The 22,885-nt window shown below is 36.2% G+C and overlaps 1 protein-coding gene across 2 annotated transcripts in view; it reads left to right on the top strand.

Moving 5' to 3' along the window:
- The first annotated feature begins 539 nt into the window (after positions 1-539).
- The window catches only part of LOC112048984 (ATP-binding cassette subfamily G member 4), a 37,683-nt gene continuing 15,337 nt past the window's right edge, over positions 540-22,885 (top strand). The window contains exon 1 of one of the 2 annotated variants that reach the window (XM_024086699.2): positions 540-888. In XM_024086699.2, the coding sequence (XP_023942467.2) occupies positions 663-888 (226 nt within the window). In that variant the 5' untranslated portion in view covers positions 540-662. Of the gene's footprint in view, positions 889-13,135; positions 15,169-22,885 lie in introns of those variants that run through there. The other variant, XM_052883428.1, reaches the window with a different exon arrangement.

Raw genomic sequence — 22,885 nt, 5'->3', positions numbered from 1 at the left:
GTATTTTAATTAGGTACGTACCTACCTACCAGTAATTTAACTAATATGTAGGTACCTACTTATGAATCAATCAAAAATAAGAACTCTACCCATTAGTTAATTGTTTTGGTAATCATTTTTACGATTTAAAATAGATTGTAGGTATGTACGTACTTGTACTATGTTTAAATAAAATTAATAATAAAATACATACATATTAGTAATAGGTATAATTTGTATGCCCAATTTGGGGACCAATCTAGAGTTGTCTATTTTCAAAATTAGTATTTTTTTTTGTTTTAACGACATACGTAACATTTAATTTTTATCAAAACCTTTTTAATTCTCAAAAAAAAAAAAAAAAAATAGTTCAAAATTCAGGTAAACGACGCGACGTTTACAATAATTATCGGGATTCAAGTAAATAATTCTAATGTCTAAACTACAAAATCAATTATAATGTCTTATATTTAATTTACTTCCCAGGTTGTTATCTGACGCGGCCTGTTATTTATATTTTACAATACTAAATACAATGACAAGACAAAGGGCGTTTGACACTCGACCGGCGCACGCGCATTCATTCGCGCGAAGTGCACGGCGTAACACGCGCGCGAATATCGCCTGTCAAATGTTATATCGGAACGCGCGAATTTCAATATTTGACAACAAAAACCTAAAAAATGATGCTCGCGGGAGCAGAGATTGTGGAAAGCAGTGTGTCCTTTAAAACGGATGAGGCCGGGGGGTCCCAAGCTGTGATCTCCCCAGGCACGTCCGCCGAGGCCCAGGCCGCTGGGGCCCAGCCTCCGGCCCAGGCTGCAGGCCTCGCCCGGGTGCCGACGAGGGAGCCCGTTGACATACAGTTTAGTAACGTCACATGCACCGTGAAGCTCGGGATAAACAAAGGTATTTACTTCGTTATTATTTTGTGACGTCAACGTTAACATTTCTTATTATCCTATTTAGATAATAAAGTTATTTATCTACTTATGTTAAATAATTAGTTTGCATTAATGATAAAGATTCGTGGAAGTAATCGTTGCTTTCTTGTGCACATATACCAGGATATTAAAGAAAGTAAACTTGTAATTTTTTTTTTGAAAAAGCCAGTGTTTTGGCTTTTTAACCGATTTCAAAAAAGGAGGGGGTCCTCAGTTCGAGTCTATGTTCTTTTCTTTGTATGTATGTTACTCGATTACTCATAGAGTACTGGACCGATTTCAGTATTTTTTTTTGCAAGGATATTATACTCCCGAGGTGGTCCCATTTTTTTACGATAGAATCTTTGGTCAATCAAAATTCACGTTATTCATTTTGAATCACCATAGGCCTACCTTATTTTTGTTATTGTTTTTTTTTACAAGAAAAAGTAACAATGCTGTCACGAACTTGTAGAGTTAAAGTTACGAGTGTACAAAAAGCGCGCTCGAAAGCCCACTGACCACTGCAAACTCAGTCTTGTTTTTTGTTATCACCATTAAACAATTTGAGACTTCAGTTCAGTGATTCATTAACACTGTATTAACACATTAGTGATTCATTATCAGCCTTGATTTATCGTTCATTTGATCAGATTTAACGTAAAATATTGCCTTTAGATACTTGAACTTTTTTGCCTTTTCGCTTTACTTAGGTGATAGGTTTTATAGAGGACGTTTGGACAAGATAATACGATATCTACTAATTACCTATTTATAATTAGATATAACGAATTATATTTATCAGTGCTTCAATGTATATTTCGTACATTAAATAAAAATAACAGAGGAGTCATATTGAGCAACTTTGATAATACTAGATAATACGAAAGATATGATAAAATAGGTGTGATTGTTTGCTATACATTTTATTCAACTAATCTTTATAATGTCTAATGTCAGCCACTGACGGTCAAGTATTCTCACATGTTGGTCGCGATGTGCATGACATTAATAATATGCTCCCGACCGACTTTTCGATCACGGCGGCTAATCTCATGGTGAGATTAACCATGCACGCAGGAGATATTATAGTGCACAAGTGTATGCGCAAGAACAGGTGCACTCTCTCTTCCCTCACTCTCGAAATCCGATGGGACGGCAGACCGACACGACCGGTGAGAGATCAGGCGCAGGACCGACGGCTTTACGTGCTCTCCGAGGCACGGGGGTGTATTAACACCGCCAACTTCCCAACTCCAGGCTGCTATTAAGATTTTCCTTCTAAGAAAAATCCCAATAACCTATTTTGTTTTTGTTGGCCTGACCCGGGATTCGAACCCTGGACCTCATTGTCCGTAGCTGAACCAGCATGACATTATGCCGATTGCGACCAACACACGATCAGTTTTATCAGTCGTCAAGCCATTAACTCTGCAAGCATGTGAGATTACTTGATCTTCAGTGGCTGACGCTACCTTTATGGCGTAGTTGGATCATGGTATCTTGTTATTGAACTTCTGAACCGCCTACGCTAAAAAATCCGTTCTACTTACTCTGCCAAATCTACTACCTTCGTAACATTGTATTGTATTTTTTTTTAATTAGAAAACGAGATTTTATACCTACCTACCCATGAATAAATAAATAATTACATATCTTAGATTTCGGAGTGTGTGGGTTCGAATCTGGTCCGGGGCATGCACCTCCAACTTTTCAGTTGTGTTCATATAACGTGTCTCAAACGGTGAACGAAAAACATTGTGAGGAAACCTGCAAACCTGAAAATTCTCTACGTGTTTGAAGTCTGCCAATCCGCATTTTGTCAGCCTGGTGAACTATTTGGTCTAACCCCTCTCATTCTGAGAGGAGAATCGAGCTCAGCACTGAACCGAATATGGGTTGATAATGATACCTACTTTGTTAATTAAGAACTTATTAACAGCACTTACTTACAACTTAGTAAACATTCCTAATTATTATTTGTTTCTACAATGTTTATAATAGCTACTCGTGTTATTATGTATTCAGCGCTACTTAGTTAATTGTTTACACATAGGTATATAGAGTGTCACAGTGTTAGACAATTATAGAAAAGAATAATGAAAATTTGAAAAAAAATAAACCTACCTACTTCAAAAACATGATGAGAAGTGAAGAATTACAGATTTAGAGAAATTATAAAATCAATTGCAGGACAAACTGAAAAGGGAGGTCATTACACCCTTAACCAGAGGGCACAGTTGAGGTGCTCTAGTCTGGGGCGTGCATTTAATTCATCTCTAGGCCCAGTAGGCTTATTCACTAATTTGTTTTTAACCATCTATTAAAATAAACATCAAATTAAATAACCCTTATCCACCGCATGTTTCGTATTCCGAAAACCCATTTCCAACCGACGAAAACAGAGAAGGTTAACAATTCGACGCGTACCTATATTATTTTTTTATATATGAACACGTGTAACTTTTTATTCCTTAATAGTCCGATTTTAACATATTTTTTTTAACAAAAATCACAATCTTAACTGTGCATTGTCATCCTACTCTATCCACTATAGTTGCCAGTAGACACCGGATAACATTTTTTACTTGTAATCTGAATTTTTATTAGTTAGCTTAAAATAAATAGTGAATACGAAATCACGTTACTTCACAGTGAGATCTCCAACCAATGATAATTTTATATCATTGGCGCCAACCCGTTGGATTGATTTAGTCAAGCAGTAACACAATCGTTCATAGTGGAGTGTACCTATAATGCAGTCAATAGGTACACTCCACTATGGAGCTATAATAAACTATTTAGTGTAGCTTTATGTGGAGAAGCTTTGCACATCGCTGCAACCACGACAACTCTGCCAATACGACTAAGAAGACTACTCCTCGAGCCGTGTCATAAAAATTTCTACTATAAAAAAGTGGTGCGTATTGAACAACATTTTTGTCTCTATAGACTGAAATGAGAACCATGATAGCCCAGTGGATATGACCTGCCTCCGATTCCGGAGGGCGTGGGTTTGAATCCGGTCCGGGGAATGCACCTTTTCAATTGTGTGCATTTTAAGAAATTAAATATCACGTGTCTCAAACGGTGAAGGAAAAAAAACATCGTGAGGAAACTGCATACCAGAGAATTTTCTTAATTCTCTGCGTGTGTGAAGTCTGCCAATCCGCATTGGCCTAGCGTGGTGGACTATTGGCCTAACCCCTCTCATTCTGAAAGGAGACTCGAGCTCAGCAGTGAGCCGAATATGGGTTGATAATGATGAGACTGAAATGGCTGAAAGCGAGATTGCTTAGCGACATTTAGATATATCAAGCATGGAAGTTCCCATCCATCCGTTTTTATTATCACTTTAATAGCGGACAAAAGAGCATTCGGGTCACCTAATGTTAGTAATTAGCGCCTCTCGTAGACTTTGCAAAACAAGAGGTATTGTTAATAGTTGCAGATTTTGAGAGGTTTGTTTATTCGAGCCTTAAATAACCTTAAATTGAGGCTTCTGCCGTGGCTAGTTATCACGCTACCGGCAAAGACGTACCGCCAAGCGATTTAGCGTTCCGGTACGATGCCGTGTAGAAACCGAAAGGAGTTTGGATTTTCATCCTCCTCCTAACAAGTTCCATCCGCTTCCATCTTAGACTGCATCATCACTTACTATCAGGTGAAATTGTAGTCATAGCCCTTGACTACAATCTTACTTGTAAAGTAAAGAATAAAAATAGAAGAAAAAAACCTCATAATCTGATATCTATACTAATATTATAAAGCTGAAGAGTTTGTTTGTTTGTTTGCTTGAACGCGCTAATCTCAGGAACCACTGGTCCTGAAAAATTCTTTCAGTGTTAGATAGCTCATTTCCGAGGAAGGCTATATGCTATATTTATCCCCGAATTCCTACGGGAACAAGAACCACGCGGGTGAAACCGCGCAGCGTCAGCTAGACGTCAGCTATTTAAGACGCAGATAAACAAACCCCTCAATGGAAACACTGTGCATGTACCAAAAATGCATCATTATTTTTATTGATATTATCAGCATATTAATGGCCAATTATAGCGCTTATGGAAGAGGGAACATAGAATTAAACGCTGCTATAATTCGGGTTGGCGGGCTTAGGGTGATAATATTTAATTTATGTAGAGATTTTCTTTTACGCTTTCTTCGGCGTGCTGAATATACATCGCCTCTTTGCTGCACTAACGTGATATAGGAGGCCATATTCCAACCCTCAAAAAATTCTCGCATCAAAACGCGCGTCAAAATGTATTTTTCGAGTACTAGGTATACCAGGTACTTGTACCGATTCGTAAATCTATGGGTATACCTAATTTAAAATTTTCTAGAACTTCACATTCGTTTTGACACTAAAATTTTCAGAAAAATTGTTCTTTTCGAGATATCACGTTATTAAAGCAAGCAAACGACTTATTGACACTAAATTACAGTTTTCTAGCTTCGACCAAAGAAGCTTTCTAGGACTAAATAGTCTCTGAGAGCTCAACCACGGACGGACAGACGGCCATGGCGAGACTACGAGCAGGTTTACCTACTACTAGGGTTCTGTGTTGGCTTTATCATCATCATCATTATCAACACATATTCGGCTCACTGCTGAGCTCGAGCCTCCTCTCAGAATGAAAGGGGTTAGACCAATACTCCACGCTGGTCCAATGCAGATTGGCAAACTTCTCACACGCAGAGAATTAAGAAAATTCTCTGTTATTTAGTTTTCCTCACGATGTTTTTCCTTCACCGTTTGAGACACGTGATATTTTATTTCTTAAAATGCACACAACTGAAAAGTAGGAGGTGCATGCCCCGGACCGGATTCGAGCCCACACCCTCCGGAATCGGACGCAGGCTCTACGCAACTTTGACTTTATATGCAACCAAAATGAACCCTAGAAGAAAGAAAAAAAACAATAGTAACATGGTCTTTTTTAATGCCGATAAATAATATCGTCTACCGAGTACTCGAGTAGGTATACTATAGAGTTTAAAGCAAGGGCATGCACTGTCAATGGTCTAGATTATGGCGTGTCAATGTTTGAGACCTACATTCTGTAATTGAGTCTGGTTTGAAGGAACCGGTTTGAGAACAAGTCTTGTAGTTTGGTCTCATCGCGGGAAAAATGCAATTACATTGGCAGGCGATATAAGTACTATTTACTGCCGGATTTCGAGAGTGATGTAATATTTTTTTTAATAAGTCATGTTTTATTTTTAGCCCCCGATGTAAAAAGAAGGGTGTTATAAGTTTGACGTGCCTGTCTGTCTGTATGTGGCAGCATAACTTCCGAATGCATGAAGCGATTTCAATTTAATTTTTTTTTGTATGAAAATAGGTTGACCCGTTTAAAAGTTCTGGGGGTTGAAAGTGAGGAAGAATAACCGAATGTCTGCAAATATACTCGAGTAGGGTCTCAAATGAAAGTGCATTCACTTAAAGAGCGCGACCAATTTATGGCCAATTTTCAGCGTTGTAATTTGGGCCCGAGTTTATATGGATACTGGATTTCTCCTTCTGAACTGAATATTTTTTAAAAGGTTTAATATCTTTTCACAATACTGTTGACATCTCTATTATATTTACCTAACTACGGTTAAGCCTTGACCCACAGACTGTCAGTCAAGTGTAACAGCTCTCCAACACACTTTCCCAATACGAACGAGATTATGATGGGTTACCTTGTAATTTACCATAACTACTTGTGCCATAAAATCAAGGTATTTTGCGGTCAAAGTAGATACAGATATCTGTCTAATTAGCACTATGCAAGTTATTACAGAATGGAAAATTTCCTTTATAGGTGTCATCATTTATTTAAAATTTTGTTAACTTGTTGGAATTTAGAATTATAAACTAAATTGCTGACTAACAGTGGCACTTTTTAATATATATAGACAGTTTTAAAGTCAACGAACTATTTGACATACTTCCATTTCATAGTTATTCTGAAAAATATCAATTTTGTATCACACATAATATAAAGTACCCCTTCGAATAACTACCAGGTGCCCCGCGGCTTAACCTTCGTAATTCCCTTTCCCGGTGGAATATAGAAATAATATACAGCATATGTTACTCGGTAAAGATATAGCTTTTTAACAGTGAAATAATTTAAAAATTGATTTATAATTTTTTAAATCGAAATAAACAAACAACAAAAAAATCAATATTATTCATTCTATATTACATCAAACAGAAAAATAATAAGTATCTAAAAGTGCAAAGGCGGCCTTATCGTTGAAGCAATCTCTCCCAGACAGACAAGAGGATTCAATTTAGGTAAATTAGGTAGGGTTGGTACGGCAATTTAGGCTCTAACTATTACGAATAAATATTACGAAAGAAAAATAAACTACACAAGTATCAATATTATTTAAAATACATATAAAATTATTCCCTACTAGCGGACGTCCGCGATTCGTCTACGTGAAAGTCGATGTAAACTTTTTAACTACCCCTATCTTAGCCCTACCCTACCCATACCCCTTCCCTACCCCTACCATATCCATTAAGGCTGCACACGCGACGGAAGCTTAAAACATGGAGTAACTTCTCCCATTTTCCCAACATTTCCCTTCACTGCTTTGCTCCTATTGATCGTAGCGTGATGAAAAGTATACCATAACCTGCCCAGGAGTATGAAGAATAATTGTACCAAGTTTCGTTAAAATCCGTCGAGTAGTTTTTGTTTCTATAACGAACATACAGAGAGACAGACAGACAAAAATTTTACTGATTGCATTTTTGGCATCATTATCGATCACTTTTCATGTACAGAATTGACCTCTCTAAAGATTTATTATAAGTATAGAAGAAAAAATATTGGTTTATATTAAAATATTGCACATACAGTAAGTAATTGAAAAATCACATAACAAATACATTTCTGCTAAGATAGAAACTATTACGTGTCGTAAATCTAGACGTGTTAACTACTCGCATCTCATAAATGTAATAGATATAGTGTTGGTTACGTTATTTTGAAGTACAGCTACATAATGCGGAAGAGTTTGTTTGTATGTTTGGGTAATCTCTGAAACTACCGGTCAGATTGTAACCCTCTGTCTTACTTTAATGGGAGATGGGGGATTTATTGTATTTATTTAAACACTTTATTTTGTACACTACAAAGCAAACAAACAATATAGCAGACAAATAAGAAAAAATGAAGTAGGATACAAAAAACGGCCTTATCGCTTCATAACAAATAAAATAACGATCTCTTCGAGGCAATCTCGTTCAGATCGTGAATCGATCGAAATCGGAGGGATTCTTTTTGTATGTAAGTCTATTCTTTACAATTCGAAGGCTTTCCAAGCGATGTCGCGGGCGTCTGCTAATTATAATATACTAGCGGACGCCCCCGACTTCGTCTGCGTGGAATCCAGTTTTTCACAAATCCCGCAGGAACCATAGACTTTTCTGGGATGAAAAATAGCCTATGTGTTAATCCAGAGTTAAATCTATTTACATTCCAAATTTCAGCCAAATCGCTTGAGTAACCGCAGCGTATAGGAGGAACAAACATACACACTTACACACAAACTTTCGCATTTATAATATTAGTGATAGATAGTTAGTAGATTATATTATATTTATAGTTTTGTTTACCAACAGTCATGAAACTACCTATAGTATATATCCCAAAACATAAAAACCGTTACATTCATTGAAAAATATTGTAATTATTTATTATTTTAGTCTCAGGAAGTGTTAAAGCAAGTCTTTATTATGTTTACAGGCTTAAAATTTTCTGTTTATTTTTAAGTCGTCAATAGCTCAGCCAAAAGCCTTTTTTAATCTGTTTTTTTTTGTTTATTGAAGATAAAAATCTTCACGATATTAATTCACAATAGCGTCTAGCATCAGTAGGTAAACGAAGTAACGTTGGCTCCAAAGATTTTCTAATAGAGATATGTTGAACTGAGGCAAACAAAAGCGGCTAACTGTTTTAATTTCATTGAGTCGCATAGTAAACTATATTACTATAATAAGAAATTTAAGAATTACTATAATGATATTTAAACAAATAATTTACCTAAATCTTAATATATAAATGCTATAGGTCATTCTGCTGAGCCTGAGCTGATATTTGGCAATATTATTTTGGCAATAGGGAGGTAGTTTATAGTTTGTAGGTATCTACTAAGAAAGGATTTTGCGATAGGTCTTGATTAAAGAGGTCTAAGGGCGGACGAAGTCGCGAGCGTCCGCTAGTATTGTATATAATATCGAGTTACATGTTTAGGAACTGTAAAAACTGTATATATTACTTATACAGTTATTATAATGAAATTAAACATTTTTGAGATCAGCGGAGTAGCTAAATTCGGATCACTTTTTGTGGTAGTTCTGTAGCCACGTAGCATATCTATCTATAGTATATGATATCGTTGGTTGGCTCACTTTAGTGTAAACTTCATCGTTGGTCGAGTGGTTAATCTATGTTTATATAGATTTGGGGGGAGTAGTGAATTTTCCCAATGCAATTGATATCAGAGAACCCTCAAACTAACATATAATATTTAAATTGCTCCCTTAGCGGCGGTCTTTGTTTTAATATTATAAATAATCATAATACGTATAAGTAGTAGGTGCCTGACAGATAATAACTAATCTGCAGTTTAAAGTCCATAATGCCGGATAGGATTGCCTGTGAATATGATATGGTAATTAAATTCTATTACTTGCTTCAACGAGCATTAAATAGTTGCTACAACATGACTGTTTCTAAGGTTACGTTTACATAGAAGATTCGTATTAGAAACGACCTTCACCCATCTGTTTTTTTAGATAAAAAGTGTTTTAAGTACGTATATCAAATTTAGTAGGTAGGTACGTTAAAAATATGCGAGTTATAAGGTTGCCTAAAATTTTCCTGTCCAAACTATTATAGACCATTATTAACTATCATTAGTCATATTTTAACGCACTAAAAAGGATGAATGTCGTGTCTACTACGGATCTTAGACTAACATTGTTTTTTGGATACCGCAAGAAAATTCAACTATAAGCTCGAGGATTAGGATTAAAACCTCAATTTTTTTCTTTATACACTTAGTGATTAGGTTCACTTTGCTTTGAAGTATATTGAAGTTTAATCTTAATCCATTTTTATGAATATGAGGATTATATTAGAGAATCGTTAATCGTTACCGATCGGCCTACGTTTTTGTGAGACTTGGGCTTGACTCTGACCTAACATCTGCGCTCGTTCAAAACCTCGGATGACGTTCCGGTCCACAGACCTACTACTACCTTGACGGCCGCGTGGCGCAGTGGGCAGTGACCCTGCTTTCTGCATCCACGGCTGTGGGTTCGATTCCCACAACTGGAAAATATTTGTGTGATGAGCATGGGTTTTTTCCAGTGTCTGTGTGTATTTATACAGTATATAAGTATTTATATGTAGTATATAAATATATATCAATATTATAATATCAACTGTCTTAGTAGGTACCCATAACACAAGCTACTACTCTGTATGCTTACTTTGGAGCTAGATAGTGATGTGTATTGTTTAAGTATATTTATTTAAAAAAAAATATATACAATTAGAATAAATGACTAATAGAGTTTTCTCATTTGCACTAAGTTTCAGTCATTGTGTGGTGTTGCTGTTTGGATTTGTCGATTTTTCACGCAAATAATAGCAAGATAAATCAATAATTAATTATTTTTTAATTATCAACATCTGCAAAAAACGCCTTCTTTTATTATTTGTTTCGTATCAATGTCCGGAATCCATCTTGAGAGAAGCACTCATCTTTCCTTGCCGGATGTCAGCTAAAATCACCTCTCCGATGGTGGCGCCCCCTTGCCGCAACCTAATACCTATGTACAAGTGACCGTAGCGAGCCGAGTGAATGTTCGCCATTAAGCGTCGTTTTTTCACGCCGTTCACATGTCAGCCATTGTGATCACGGAAAAAACAATTTATACCTACATATTAGGTGCACATTTTATATTTTCTGTGTGAATAAACCTCTCCGAAAATGGAGAACGTAAGTGATTTTGTTAAAAGTGAAATTAAAACGTGCACGTTCTCCATCGTCGAGTTCCAGCGGCAGCGGTGGCAGTGATCCTACGAGAAGTAAAGAGCAGAGCGTGTAAGGCTTTGCAAACCGTGAGTTACGTACAGTTTAAATTTTATTACAACACGTCACATTTTCAACAAATCCTATGAATAGAAATAGTGAAAATACGTGTACAATTACAGACTAAGCGACGGTAGTAACGATTGATCTTGGCTGCAAATTAGTACGAAATTGTTGCAACTTTATAGGAATCTATTTACTAAAGCGAGTCATAAACCTCATGAATTTATTCAAACATCGTTTTAAATACGAGTATTGATAAACTATATATTGTTGATTTTCCCTTTGTTACGACTTTTCTTCACTTAAAAGAAAAATGTGGGTACCCACATTTTATCATTCACAGCCGGAGTTAGTATGAAAGAAAACGTTTAAAGGTACATAATTATGAAAGAATTGCATTCAAATATACTGGAATGTTCTTTCGCAGCTTTGTAAAACTTTTTAAGTTGCCAAATAGTTGTTTTACAAGAAAGCGTGACAAATATTAGTAGACTTTAGACTTATTATTCCGAAAGGTCATCTATACATACAAGTACAAAACAATGGTAGGTGAAATGATTTTATCAATTTATTTTTACGTGAAATGAAAATTTTAAATATGATGTTTTGTATAAAATTCCTCCCAAGTGCAAAGCGATTTCAAAACAAGGGGGGGGGGTGGTCAACATCTATTATACTTACCGATAATTCAAGCTAACGTAACAAAAACATTACATTACATTTTAAGACGGATGTTTGAATTGAGTTTTGAAATATGTGGACCATCAGACATTTTTAAATGGTGTTCATATCTTCAGACCATATCGTATACCTATTTCAGTTTTAGTTTCTACTCATGCAGCGTTTCAGAAATAAAACGTACACTGTGTATGTATACTCAGTACCTATTAACTTTTGCTACACAGGTATACGTAATGTTTATTTTAGAACTTGCGCAACACAGCTTTGTCCATTTTGGTTTTGGTACCAAGACTGAACCAAACATTCCGACCAATCCTAAACTTGACTTAACTGAACGCAACTGATGGAAAGAGAAAAACCGCTTTCGCCTATGCAACCAATTTTGCACCGCATATATCTAAGGCTCGATTAGCACTGAAGTTTAGATAAACAGCAGCTACTTCAGCTGGCCTAATTGACATTCGGTCTATAAGCACCTAAAAACCTTTGCAATAACAACGAATTGGGTTGCACGATTCCAAGAAATCGAGGAACAAGTGTACCTTTTCTAGAATACACCCTTTAGACTGTAAGTCGGTCCTGGTACTGACACAATACCTTGGGATTGTCGGCATAACTTGGATACAAGCAATGTAAAGTCTTTGTAGGAGTCGTATGTGCTTAACGCTATGCAAGACACTTGAGCGACATCTTCTTAAACGTAAGAGGTAAAGCAATGCTAATCTCATATGGACTGGACTGACCCTTTCACAATAAGGACTGTAAACATTAGAATGGATAACCAACTCCGAGAAGTCTGTGCTGACTCCGATACTTTGCCTCAAGTTTCTTGGCAAACTGGGACGCAAGACGCAACGCAAAGTCCCCTTGTCGGAGTCGAAGTGCTTAACGCTACGCAACAGCGCTTCAGCAACAGCTTCTTAGTCGTAGGTGGTCTCTCTGACAAATATCAATCTCTTAAAGAGAGGCTGACCTTTGCGACCTGTGTGTATTGGGCCACAGTCCTTCGAGCAGCTAAGTCAACAGGTTACGTTTACAACACGCCTGTTGCACTGCCTAGGACGGATAAGCAGGCTACACAGTTGGACAATGCAATACTACAACCGACTGCTGCCGATAAGTCAACATAGGTGGAGCAGGGCGACTATTCCTATACCGTTGTGCCCAGATATAGATTAATAGGTCAAGAATACCTATAGAACACATGGCAAAACACCTATTGGCCATGCCAACACACACTCATATTGGCTTTCAGATGTGGATTGAAAACGCAATTCAATGACATGAAATTCACGATGTCTTGGACGAATGACTCGCATGGTACGCACACCACAAGAAAATGTACTGCGATATTTTATCAACATTGTCGATTGCAAAGTGCTTAGATGCTTCTTCAGATCTATAACCGATACGTGGATTGCTTATATAAACAGAACAGAGTTATCTAGCAGTCACATCAGGTCCTAACAAAATTAGACAAATAAAATATTTATATAATAGCTCAATATTTCCTGGACGGGTTTAATACAGAGTTGTCCTCTCGAGTCAGCAAACTTAGTCAGAATGATTTTTCTTTTTGACGTGCGACAGCTATATTATTTCAAGTGTGAGACACGCCCAAAACAAGCGTCTTGTGTAGGAACTACTCATGCTGAATAGCCTTTTGAGAGCAGATGATCAGGACTAGTAAGCCTTATACACAACAACACGTTATGTGTACTAAAGAAGCACAACTGGTTGTCTCTTCCACCAAACCTCATCGTACACGGCCACCGGAATCATTCCAGTCATTTCGAGCGGAAAGCTATTAAATTTAAATTTTTTAAATATGGCGATCACACACACACCACAAAACAAACAGATGCACATGCCCCAGTGATTCAAGATTATAATTACTGAGCCTCACCGATTTTGAGTGACTAGAAATGTTGATCCATTGACCTGATCAAGGGCAGCAGTTATCAATATCCAGCCGGCGCTACAATCATATGATAAAGCCAGTTTGAGACAGATGTAAAGAAATGGTGTATCCCACAAACCATTGAATTTATATTCTACAATGTTGGACATATAGTTTGCTATCTGTCTTGGATGACAAAAGTATGCCAATACAGAAATCGGTACCTAATATAAAAAATTTACTAATTTGACTAGTAGGTGAGATGGGCTTATATTAATGCTTCTTCACGTTGGTATCGATACCCAAAGCTATTTCAGTATCGGAAGAGAAGTTAAATTGGTATCCTAAACTTACCACTGTATTATATAGTTTCACATGATCCTGACAAAATCAATAATTTCTACACCCAGCTTAGCAATGGCTTCTTCATCGTTGAACATGGATTGTCATAATTTTATCAATCAAGATCGAATGAACAGCAGTGACGTGCACCTCATACATGCAAAGGATTCGCTTTTACCGGACTCATTTACCGTCATCATAATCAGCCGGGCCTGCCTTCTTATGGGATATGGAGCTTGAATCCACCATGCTGCTACAGTGAGGTCTATTATTTAAATAAAAGTAATTAAAATTCATTTATCGCCAGAATGATGAATCTAATGATATTAAACTACATTTTGATGTGGCACAATTTGTCTGATGGGTTGTGGTAAGTAGATTATTTATAGGTACATATCCTAGTTCCTGGGCGTGTCACTGTTGGCTAACATATTTGGACTCTAAAGTGCAGAGTATCATTAAGAAGCAATTCATATAGAGTTTTGAAATATAATCGGTAAAAAATCCAAGTATGGTTTATGGGTTTAAGCAACTGCTTTGTATTGCTGTAACTGAATGACAAAACATAACTAATTTAATAATACTAGGAGCTATGTTACGCATGCATCTTGAACAATAATAGGTTAAATAAAATTGTTTTACAAGATCTGTAAAGCAAATCTTTCATCAGATTCTATCCATTTCTAGAAATTCGGACGGATTTGGAAGTCAGATTTAATTACTAACATCTAGAATTCTAGAAAATCACTGATTACGAATTCCAAAATAGGTATACATAACTGGATTACCTAGGCCACTATCAAATTCCTTAACATACATATTAAGAGTATATTTGTTCTTCAAAAATGAGAATTTTCATTTATTCAAAAATACTTTTCAGTATAATTCACATTAAAGCGTCAACCTTGCGAGCACCAGGTGATAACAAACACTTCACTCAAGATGGATTCCGGACATTGATACGAAACAAATAATAGAGAGTTTTAACTACCAATAAAACTTACCTATTATTTTTTCATCAATGTCCGGAATCCAGGTAAGGCCTACCTGGTGCATCATGAGTATAATAATGGCGAACATTCACTCGGCTCGCTACGGTCACTTGTACATAGGTATTAGGTTGCGGCAAGGGGGCGCCACCATCGGAGAGGTGATTTTAGCTGACATCCGGCAAGGAAAGATGAGTGCTTCTCTCAAGATGGATTCCGGACATTGATGAAAAAATAATAGGTAAGTTTTATTGGTAGTTAAAACTCTCTATTATATTTTTAGACTTTCAGTATAAATCTATGCGAGCGACAAAATTCGTCAAGTCTATGTTGCGTTGTCATTCGTACTCGTACGAATATTACTTGTCGATTTTTTGCGACAAAATAGATCAAATTATTCATTGTTGCGCCATGTAAACTTAGCTTAATGTAACACACAAGTAGTGTGACATAATTTATGACGTTTCATGGCGTCTACACCTTACTGCAAAGTGTTATCACCACGACGTGCCAACCTTGAGTTAGTAATTATTCCTTGAGTTAATACCTTCCTAGTTCTTGTACTCGGCGATTAGCTTATCCGTCAAAAAAAGTTCCAATGTCAACATATTTTATTAATAAATACGAGTCAAGTTGATAAAACTAATAGATAAATAAAGATCATTAAATGGAGGAACGAAAAAGAGTTCGAATTAATTAAACAGGTTTTTAATTTTACGATTTTGTCGGCGTATTTGAGATATCGACTTTATATTTTAACAGAGTTCATAAAACTACAAAAATGTCTAAACAAAGTATAATTTAAAAAAAACTTATTTTACTTCACGGTATCGTCAATTTGAGCGCTGCGATCTTTTGTACATACGCTAAAATACAATTTCTAGTACTTAAATTCCCTGAGCTAAACCGTGAACTGAAAAACTGACATGGTAAAACTTTAAGGGTTCCGCATTGACTATGGAACCCTAAAAATTGTCACGAACAATAAAAGTTCACAACGGTTTTCTCGCGAAAGAAGACACGGGCGTCTACTCCTAATTTAATTAATACAGTAAAAGCTCATTTTTACGCTTCCTTTATCCACGTTTTCACTATTCGCAAATTAAAAAATTGCGTCTCAATTTCTATATTCGCGGCTAAATATTTCGTTATTCGCGGATGTGACTGACGAAACTGACGTAAAATCTGCAAATTTAAACTTTAACTTGCAAATACCTTTTGCCGAAATTGCGAATGGATGGTTTAAGAAAGCCACTGCATAAAATCACTCTGAATAGAAGCTTTTAAAAATTGTCAAGCAAGAAAAAATTTCAAAATTCTTCAAACCATTATGTAAGACTGAATATAATAGTTAATCAATAACTTTAATTAATTGTTTTTTCTTTATATATTTGTTTTTTTATTTCGTCATCCAAGAACGTATCCCATAGAATCCCATATAAAAAATACCATTCCATATTCACGGTTTCTGCATTCGCGACACATTTAGAGAACGTATCCCCCGCGAATAATGAGCTTTTACTGTAATTCTTAATTAAATAACACACGGAAAATGTTAGATTATTCACGCGCTATCCACGGTATATCACAGCATATCTATATAGATATACATAAAAGGGCAAAATGGTCAACTGTTAAGCAGATATTGGATACAAATAGCACATCAATCAACAGGCCACAGTTATAACTATCTAGTAATGTTTTGCATCGGGTGCATTGCGATAGATCCCGGACGTGACCTTATCAGCGATTAGCTATCTATCCTTTACGAGCGATTGTGCAAATCTGACACCTATTTACTGTGTGGTGTACAATTTATCTTTATTATGTTTTTATAACTGCTGGCTGCGTACTTGGTAGTGATTATACTTTCTATAGGGCAGTGGGTTTGATTCTCGAACAACTGCGAAAGATATTTGTGTGATGATCATACTTGGAGGTGTTTTTCAGTGTTTGCGTGGATAGATGGTAGCAAATACCCGCGATTTCACTCACACACACACATGGAAAGATTCTTCTTCTAATAAGATGAGAAATAATATAACTTCACGATTATTCATTGTTGTATTGTATCTAAATACAGGAGAAACTGGAGTTTGTACCACGCTATATGAATTTCCTTTTCTTTGTGACAGCCTACCTTCATCTAAATTCCATCCTTCGCCACTGTTTCCCACTATGCATTATTTTGTTATCTCAAAGATATTTTGGCAGCATTCGATATGGCATATAGGTACACATAGTATGCATCGAAACAAACGGATTTTAGTATTCTTTGTTAGAAAATCATACAAGTGTGTCCACTGATCCGCATCGTACGGATCGCATCGAACGAATTTCGTCTACCGTAAAATTAATAAACGGGTCGTCAATGTCAAAACAAATGTCGTCCTGTTTCAATAAACTTACAAAAACCTTAATAAATTATACCTTCATTAATCAACCTGTAATTATAAAAATCGCATGAAAATCAGTTTACTACTTTTCGGCTTAATCGCGAACAGACAGACAAACGCGGCGAAGGTGTTCGTTTTTAATATGTATAGGTAGCAGACAAGCTGGAAAATATCTGATTTTCCTTGTTAATATTTTTTTATTACAGTAAATTATTTAGTCGTAAAAGATTTAATTTTTTTTAATTACCTAAGTCTAAAACATGAAGCACGGTAATTGAGTAACAATAACCGATGACTACCTTGTTTACTATTATATCGCTGCAGTCGCGTCCATTGTAAAACAAAGGTCCTTACCCGACACTTTACAAAGATAAACAATTGCTTTACAATCGACGGATACGACACGATCTCAATTTAGCACTTGCAATGTCTCGTCGATATCGACTTACCACTACGATTACCTACGTATTTTAAAATGCAAGGATAGATAAAAGAGTGTGTTACATGGATCATCATTCATCATTATTATCAATCCTCGGCTCACTGCTGAGCTCGAGTCTCCTCTCTGAATGATAGGGGTTAGGCCAATAGTCCACCACGCTGGCCCAATGCGGATTGGCAGACTTCACACACGCAGAGAATTAAGAAAATTCTCTGGTATGCAGGTTTCCTCACGATGTTTTCCTTCACCGTTTGAGACACGTGATATTTAATTTCTTAAAATGCCCACAACTGAAAAGTTGGAGGACAGGATTTGAACCCACACCATCCGGAATCGGAGGCAAAAGTCATATCCACTGGGCTATCACGGCTCTTGGCGAATTACAAGTGTTACGGAACTTTAGAAATAGAAAACTGGTTTATTTTCCTTATAGGATGACCAAGGAGGACTGTTACATACGTCGTTCAGCATTTATTGATCATTGCGATAAAATGTCTTATAGCGAAAAGCTTCGACCAACACCGTAAGAAGCTTTCGCTTAACTGTTGGATCAAGAGTCGGATACAAAAGGCAGTGATTCTTGAGACGGCGCGTATTGTGAGGAGGTTCTTCACTCTGGAGCCCTGACCACCGGTTGCTTGGGCATTCAAATGTCCCGCAGAGGGTGCATTTTTTTATAAATTTTTAGTAGTGTTTTGTATTTTATACTTATACTATACGCGGACGCCCGCGACTTCATCCGCGTGAAACTCGATGTAAATTTTCAACTACCTCTACCCTACCCCTACCCTACCCCTTGCTATAAACCGAGACCTTTTCAACGAATGCAAAACCGTGGACACCGGTTCGTGCGTTCTGGAGTTATAGCGTCAGGAAGGAAAACTCGACTTTTATTTTTTATTTTTTTTTATAAAAAGTATCCTATGTCATTCTCCTGGCTCTAAACTACCTGCCAATTTTCAGCTAAATCGGTACAGCCGTTCTTGAGTTATAAGTGGAGTAACTAACACGACTTTCTTTTATATAAATAGATTAACATATTAATTGTTAAAAATTAAAAAAAAAAGAAGTAATAAATAAATGATCATTGTGATGATTATTAAGAATTGAAGACACAAAATGTCGTAAACGTATCCCCACACAAAGGCTATTGTGAGGACGGACAACGCAAAAGTGAATACTCAGAAGCACGTGTGACTCGATGTTTATTCACAACACAAATAACACTTTTATCGTGGAGTCAGTGAACGAGTGACGTCACTGATAGCGGAATATAGGCCGCGCCGAAATTGGCACATACAGGGACTTGTGAAACGGCGGAAAAGGATTGGGTAGTTTTTGTCGTAGCCACTTATATATCCATATGCGATGGCGTGCACATGGTTTTTAATGACGGTAGGCAGGTAGCCATGCGCTATACCAAAGATTTTATACTATTACATATGTTACTAGCGCGTCGAAAGTGAGGAACTGTTCAGGAATCGTAAGACTATTTAAACTTACATAAATGTATAAGTAACACGAAATTGAGTATAAATGTATAAACACAAAATTGTGCTAATATGCGCTCAGTAGAGTAACCAAAATCGGATCGGAGTAAAAGCCGATTGTGATTTTGTATTCAACGTATCTAATACATATTCGTAGTAGAAAATCTTTGCGCTATACTACGATTATACGTACAAATTGTACCAAATAAAAATAAGTTCCTCCTCCAATACCTAAGATTTTAATAGAAAAATATCTAAGATTAAGACATTAATAATTAAGATCCTCGGTATGCAATGCAACTTATATTAAGTGCATGCCACTGTCCATATAGTAACTAGTATAGTATTTTGAATGAAGTAACATATGATAATTTAAATCCGAAAGTAAGTCTGTCTGTCACTAATATCTTCACAGCGAAAACGGTGAGCCGATTGTGATGAATTCTGGTATATAGATAAATGGGATTTTAAACATTACAAATATTTGTAGATTCATTTGTTTTTTATACAACTATCAATAACAGTGGCGGATTTACAATTTTGTCTCTAGTAGGCTATTGAAGTTTTGCAGCCCCTACTAAACTCTAAAATTCGATAGGTATCGAATCAATACAATTACCTTAAATTGTGTCAATAATATTGCAACTTTTAATATTTTAGTAGGACTGTATATAGGCGTACAGGACGTACAGGACTAAAATATTAAAATTATCGTTACAATTTCTTTATTTCTGTAGAAGAGAAAGTTTTTTGGGAAAAATTTGCTGCTCTCTAACATGCCGCCCTAGGCTCCAGCCTTGCCTACTTTAGCCTAGTGGTAAATCCACCACTGATCTATATGTTTGTATATATATGAATATACTCATGTACGCAATAAGAATGAACGTGTAACAAAGACTCAGTGACGGAAACAAATAACAACAATATAACAACAAAAACAATATAACAACAAGGAAAATGCTTTACCTAATTTTAATTCAGACATTGTTCTGCCTCTCATGAATTACAATCAGCGCATCTTTGTTTGATCTTAACAATCTTTTTAAAGAATATATCAATATGCTAGTCGAAGAGAATAAGTTTTTTTTTATTCTATACAAGTTACCCCTTAACTGGACCAATAGGGATGATGACAGTTTTTTAAATTGTATATAAATTAAAAGTATGCTAATAGTAAAGCAATTTTGTAAAAGTAAGAGGGTATTTACAAGACGGAGGTCCTGGATTCAATCCCCGGCTGGGCCGATTGAGGTTTTCTTAATTGGTCCAGGTCTGGCTGTTGGGAGGCTTCGGCCGTGGCTAGTTACCACCCTACCGACAAAGATGTACCGCCAAGCGATTTAGCGTTCCAGTACGATGTCGTGTAGAAACCGAAAGGAGTGTGGATCATCCTACTACTAACAAGTTAGCCCGCTTTCATCTTAGATTGCATCATCAGTTACCATCAGGTGAGATTGTAGTCAAGGGTTAACCTGTTGAGAATAAAAAAAAAATATTTCCAAGCACCCATAAAGTCATGGATCCAAATCATACGTGACTTTGGCCAAGAACATCATGTTTTTTTGCAGGCATCTTAGGCAGGTTATTATAGACTAAACGAGTTCTTACTACATGCAGAGCGCCGGTAAATATAATTATTATAATGACGCATAATTACGCACGAATACATCTGCACCGCCATCGTAACCCAAAGGTTGAAGTCTATACAACAGAAATTAGTTATATTACTTAATGACTGACTCATAAACGTTTTGTCCTAACTATTGGACCTAAAACGCTGAAAGCGCAGCGATAAGAACTTTGGAGTTATTACTCATGCATTTCTTTATTTTTTTTTAGTTTACTATTAGAGCTGCGTGGCGATTTTAAGTTACATAATATCCTCTTTCTTATTATAGGAGGCCTGGCCCTGTAGTATTAGTACTAGTAGGAACATATTTCCAGCTTGCCTATTCACTATTTTGGTCTCTAGTATCAACCATATTAAAGCAAACATCAAAGCAATTGACAAAATGTCATTTACCTACTGTATGCTATCCACCAGCAAGCATCGGGTGACATTTTTACATAGAATCTCAATTTCGTTACTAGCATCAAAACCAAAACTTGTAAAAAATACCAAGCCTCGTAACTCGTCAGCCGTAAAACGTTATGAGATCCATTTGCTCGACTTGGCACAACCCTGCCCCCAGAAGTACGTTGAACAAAAATGACAGCTCTGGAGGTACAATTATAAACAAAAGTGTTAGTCGCGTACTCCGTGGTACATTAGTTATTATGGTACATTAGTTATTCTTGGTTGGTACATTAGTTATTATGTCAAATGACTGGAATATTGAACGCGATTTTAATAGCGACAACATGTTGCCAAAGAATACACAATAAGCTAGTTGACATTTTTTTTTAAATTAAAAAAACCATATCATATTTTTTGACACGTGTACACATATTTTTTTGACACGTGTAGACATATTTTTTTTGACACGTGTAGACATATTTTTTGTGACATACATATTGAATAATTAGAATTTATTGATTTTACATGAAAAACAAATGTAGGCTGTCAGGCCTTTTTACCCAAATGTCAGGCCAAACTGACTGGATTGTCCGGCTTTTAATTTCGGCGACCTGGCAATTCTACCTACAAAGCGTTGGAGACGACTTTGCACACTGATTTTAATATTACAAAGTCGATTTTTTGTATAACTTACCTATTTCTAGTTTGTCGCTAACTTATGGAGTAAAGAGATGTAACTTCGATATTATAAAAATTAAACAAATAGGTCACGTTCAAACAGTTAGATACCTACACTCGTAATAAGCGGTTATTTGTTAATTACCTGCACATAAGAATGTCGTAATTGCCTTTAGTTATAACTGATCAGGTTGCAAACCGACAAAAATCGTTTCCTAATAGCGGTTTTGCGCAATTTTCCACTATCGCACCTATATCGTACGTACATGTAGGTCAAAACCATTGAGATAATATTACACGCAGACACTTGTGGATGCCCGCTGCTTCGTCCCCTAACTTTCACCCACTTCCTTTTATATTTGTTATAAAAATATCTATATATCATAAAAATGAATGTATGAAATGTGTTGCTAAGAGCAAATCTTCAGAAAAGCTGAACCGCGGATTTGGCTAATTCTTTTTTTAGAATCTTCTTTGACGATAGTTTTTACGTAGAATTATTTTTTTAGGGTAGGGTAGGGAAGGGGTAAGGTCTAGGCTGGGTAAGGTGTACATATGTCAAAGCGGAGCTAGAACGGGTCCGCTAGTAGATATAAATAATAATAAATTAATTAATTAAACAAATAAAAAAACCCGACTGCATAAATTATACAAAAACTGAAAAGAAAAAAAACAAGCTCAGTCCGTCAGACAGTCATTTTCGTCTACATTTTTTAATAGGTCAAGTTATTAATTTGATTTTCTCTATCAAAAGTTTGACTCAATCAAAAGTTTTCGTAAGGCCTACGCCTTAATAAAGTATGACATGATTTGGCTAGGAGCGACTGACTGACAATGTTGGACGATAGACTATACTTGACCGCTTCGCGTTAAAAATGCAAATTATTTAATGAAAAATATTATTACTTGAAGACTAACTAAATGCAAAAACTGCG

This window comes from Bicyclus anynana, chromosome 9, assembly GCF_947172395.1.
Source record: "Bicyclus anynana chromosome 9, ilBicAnyn1.1, whole genome shotgun sequence".
In the NCBI taxonomy this organism is placed as follows: domain Eukaryota; kingdom Metazoa; phylum Arthropoda; class Insecta; order Lepidoptera; family Nymphalidae; genus Bicyclus; species Bicyclus anynana.
The sequence above is the reverse complement of the archived record's forward strand: the minus strand, read 5'-3'. Positions and strand labels throughout refer to the sequence as shown.